The 4,458-nt window shown below is 57.5% G+C and overlaps 1 protein-coding gene across 1 annotated transcript in view; it reads right to left on the bottom strand.

Annotated features, from left to right (window-relative positions):
• Positions 1-1,947: 1,947 nt before the first annotated feature.
• Positions 1,948-4,458, bottom strand: part of PLCXD1 (phosphatidylinositol specific phospholipase C X domain containing 1) — a 10,962-nt gene continuing 8,451 nt past the window's right edge. Inside the window, exons 6-7 of the mRNA XM_007956769.2 lie at positions 3,741-3,935; positions 1,948-2,181 (exon numbers count right to left, since the gene is read on the bottom strand). Coding sequence (XP_007954960.2) covers positions 1,948-2,181; positions 3,741-3,935 — 429 coding nt within the window. The remainder of the gene's footprint in view (positions 2,182-3,740; positions 3,936-4,458) is intronic.

Below are 4,458 nucleotides of genomic sequence, written 5' to 3'. Positions count from 1 at the left end.
TACTGTAACAAAACAAAGACCCATACACATTCCTGACTCTAGTTTCCTTTAATTCTCCAGACTCAGTGAGTCGTGCTGGACGGCTCTGACGCAGGTACCGGTAGCAAGAGCACAGCTTTGGAGGAGAATAACGAGCACTAAGTCGTAGGCCTGTCACCAGGTGTTTCCTTCACCTTCAGCTTGTTCTTCCTGAGCATCTGCTTTGTGTCCTTTGGGGAGACCCAGCGGAGTCACAGGTCTGAGGTAGCAGTGGGACACGGTCAACAAGTCTGTCTTTCTGGATTTCAGGTACTTTCATTTACCAGATGGAATGCAAAAACGGATTTTCTTTTGGAAAATGATTAATTGGCTCAAAGAATTCATTCCAAGATGGACTGAATAGTCACTTTCAGTGTTCCCCTCAGAAATCCTAACGTCTAGTGTCCTTCTGTTACAGGATAAATGATCCAGAACATGAGCTATAAAAGAATTCCCGGGTCCTCTCTTGAGAGAGAAGGGAGGTGAGAATGATGGTCTGAGTCCGTTATTGGGCCGAGAACTTAAATCACTGACTCTGAAAAGCTACAGGCACAAAACGAGGTGTGTCTGTGACATCTGCGTTTTTGAAACCTGGACTCCCGATGTCAGAAAGCAGCAAAATCTGCTTGGAAAATGGTCAGGCTGGCACAAGGCCTTGAGGAAAAGGAGGGAAAGAAAGTTGGAAAACTGACCAACACTGGCCAGCGTCCTTGGGAGGAAGGAGAGAATCACGGGTGTGGTGGAGACAGCAGCGATATGAGAGTGAGCAGTAGTTGCCTGCCAGTCTACGCCTGGCCCTGGGGTGACTGGGCAGAGAGAGCAGGAGGGGCAAGGAGCCTTACTGGAAGTGGCCAGGTGAGAGAGACAACTTGGGGGGAGTCCAAGGGGCCAGTTAGGAGGCCGAGAACCACCTGCAGCTAGTTCACTGCGTGGGCACGGAGGGGCCCACTGTATCCCAGTGAAGACATGAGCAGTGTCCAAGGGGCAGCTATGAGGCTGAGAACAACTTGAAACATGAAGTCACAGCACGGCCACAGAGGGGGGTCCAGTGTATCTGTGTTACACCTGCCCCACCCGTGTTCTTACCCTGCCTGAAGAATACATGACAAGGAGGCCTCTGGGAAGCGTGTGAGGAGCACGTGCTCAGTACTGTTCTAATACTACCAGTCATTTCCTCTTTGTAATGAACTCCTCAAACATCCATTACAATGATTCCCACGAACACTTGGAAGGAAAACCGGTAAGCGTACGGAGCCTGCTGAGCTGGGGAGGAGGGAACCGCCCATGATTGCCCTGCCATTGTTGTTCCTCATTGGTTTCGTTTTGGTTTTCACTTTCTCAGTAGGGTTCCATTGCCCTCGGCCGATCCAACCAGCGTAATCTTGAGCACGCCACGTGTCAGCAGGCCCTTGAAGACGTCCAAACGCCATTCGCCATTCGGGGACTCTCGGAGCCACTGAACGAGGCGGCCTGGTGAGCCTTTCTCAGCAGCCACAGCCCAGCTGCGGTTGCCTTCAGAAGAACAGAACCCTGCACCACAGGCCGTCTTCCTTCCAAGATGCTATTGCTTATCGTTTTTGATCATCTGCATATATACTTAAGCCATCCCGGTGCAGAAACCCAAGAGTGAGGATCAGTGACCACACACGGTGTGCGCCTCCGTGCCGGGGAGGCAGGAGGCGGCTGAAGAGACCCCACGGGGCCCCTGTCCTCGCCCGCATTTGGCCTTCCTTGTGGCATTGAGGTGGCATCAGAGCCACCGGTGTCCTGGGCTCCACAGAGGGACCTGTCCCCTGGGTGGACCTCTGATCCGCCCACGTGCTGGACTTGTAGGGCTGAGGGTCAGCCTGGTAGCTGCTCACATACCGGCCTCCATGGAAGGACACGGTGACTGGGGCCACCGCATACCGGACCTCACAGAGCAGCGAGTCAGCACCGTAGCAGCTTGTCGTTGAGGCGGATGACATCACTGACGAAACCGTCCGCACCGATGAAGTCGCCCGCGATGATGTTGGTGCAGCGGGAGCCGGGCCCGGGGCACTGCTCTCGGACCCAGGCACCCAGGTGCGGGAGGCTGGGCAGCGTCATCGTCTTCAGGGACTTGGCCGGGTGCACCAACACGTAGGCCAGGTTCTCTGTGAGGTTGATGCCTGCCACAAACAGCTCGTCTGGGAACAGTGGGAGGAGGAAGGGAATCAGGGGGCAGCCTTACACCCCGTCACCCAGTCCCTCCTCAGGCTTTTCTCCCGTTCCCGCATCTTTGGAGTTTTAAATTTCTGACCAGAGACTACAGAGCCCTGACAGCGGGCAGCTGTGACAGTGCAGTTACGTGTCCAACGGGCGCCCAGTGGTGCGGCGCTCAGTGCTCAGCTGCCGAGTCACATGTTGGTCGTTCAGACCCATCCAAGATTTGAAAGACGGGACAATCTGCTGCCGTAAGGATGGAAACCTCTCTCCAAGGGGAAGCTGCTGGGTTCAGACAGCTTGCCTTTGGATTCGAGCTGAGAGCTTCCCCTCGGTACCACCGGGGCCGTCCGTACAGGAAACCCCCTCCCAGGAAAGGCCATGCCGTTAGGGGCCATCGAGTCGGCTCTGGCTGAGGGTGACCCTGTGTGCGACAGCCAAGCGCTGACCGGTCCTGGGCGGTTCTCACGGTCTGTGCTGTGCGTGGGTCCATGGTTGCAGCCAGTGGGGGGTCCATCTCTTTGGGGGTCTTCCCTGTAGGAAAGCCCATGGGCACTGCTGTTCTGTCAACCAGGGGCACTGCGAGTTGGATTGTGAACCAGGGGCACTGTGAGTTGAATTGACTTGGTGGCACACATGACAACAACATAGGTTCAGTGGTGTGTCCCCAAAAGAGATGTGCTGAAGTCCAGACCCCTGGTAGCTGTGAAGGTGACTGTGTGGAAATGGGGTCTTTGGCCATGTTTTGGTCAACAGAAGGTCATTAGGGAGTAGGGTGGGCCCTTACCCCTTCTGAGTGGTGTCACATAACGTAAATTTCACCCTTTTCAAGCAACCCCCTGGGTGGCGTTTCATCCCTTTGCAGTGATCGTGGAACCTACAGTCATTGTAGAACCTGCAGACTTTTTCTGTCCCGGGACCTTTATGTTCCCACGGACGCCTCGGTGGAAAAAGCAGTCACCAAAGGGCAGGTGCTGTGTGGTCCGAAGGCACAGCTGCCAGGGGCTGGAGAAGGGGGTGGGGTGACTGCAGTGGGTCCCCTTCAGGCGAAGACACTATTCTGAGACTGGACTTGGGTGGTGGGCGAATACCATAGCGAATGCCCTGAATGCCACTGAATTTTGTACTTACAAATGGTCAAAACGGCAAGTGTTGCTATATATTTCACCACCGTAGATTTTATCAAAACAAAAATCCCAGTGCAGACCCAGCCCCTGTGAGCGGCACTGCTTCCGGTTAGGCTGAGCGTGCAAGCGCACGTCACTCACCTGGCCGCGAGCACACGTGCGACCCACGTCAGTGCACGGCATGCACGCGCCCACGACCCACTTCAGCACAGGGTATGCGTGACCCGCCCGAGCACACCGCGTGCACACGGATGTGCACACGACCCACCTCGGCGCACGGCACACGTGACCCACCCGAGCACACTGCATGCACATGCGCGCACGACCCACCTCAGCGCATGGCACACGTGACCCGCCCGAGCACACCGCATGCACACGGATGCACACACGACCCACTTTGGTGCACGGCACACGTGACCCACCTGGGCGCCCGCTGCTCTTCCTGGACTCCAGGTAGCGGATGAGGTCGTCGGTCTTCACCTTGTCCCCCCACCAGTACGGGATGCCCGGCCACAGCTCCCGGTGTCTGCTCACGGAGCCCTCGTCCTCGTAGGAGAGGATGACCTGGTGGCCGCACGCCCACAGCTGCCGCAGCGTGGGCACCTCCTGGAGGGCACCAGCGTTAGGGGCGCAGGGGGCACAGTGCGAAGGTGGGGGATGGGGTGGGGAAACGGGGGGACGGGAGTGGGAAGGTGGGGACCGCTGCCAGCAGTGCTCTGAGAGAACCTCCCCACCCTCCCACCCCCACTCAGGGCGGGGCGGGGGTGGAGCGGCTGAGAATCACTGCCCAGGGGCATGCACTGTGGGCCCTGTGGGCACGAGAGTCAAGTGTCCTGGCTGCAGCCCCTCTACCAGGAAGCTCGGGCCATGACCAAAGACCCTGAACTAATGGCTGCTGCATCCCAGGGCGGAGGCCACTCTCCCAGCGGTTGGCGGTTCGAGTCCGCCCAGGAGCACCTCGGAAGAAAGGCCTGGCTATCACTTCCCAAAATACCAGCCACTGAAAACCCTGTGGGTGCGGTTCGTCTCTAACACACGTGGGGGCGCGAGGGGTTGACGCTGCTAGAGGTTGAGCCGGGCGACATCCAGCCCCAAGGAAACAGAACCCACTACAGACACCCAGCCCCCA

Source organism: Orycteropus afer, unplaced genomic scaffold (genome assembly GCF_000298275.1).
Source record: "Orycteropus afer afer isolate SDZICR_OR568_19922 unplaced genomic scaffold, OryAfe1.0 scaffold00663, whole genome shotgun sequence".
NCBI lineage: Eukaryota > Metazoa > Chordata > Mammalia > Tubulidentata > Orycteropodidae > Orycteropus > Orycteropus afer.
The sequence above is the reverse complement of the archived record's forward strand: the minus strand, read 5'-3'. Positions and strand labels throughout refer to the sequence as shown.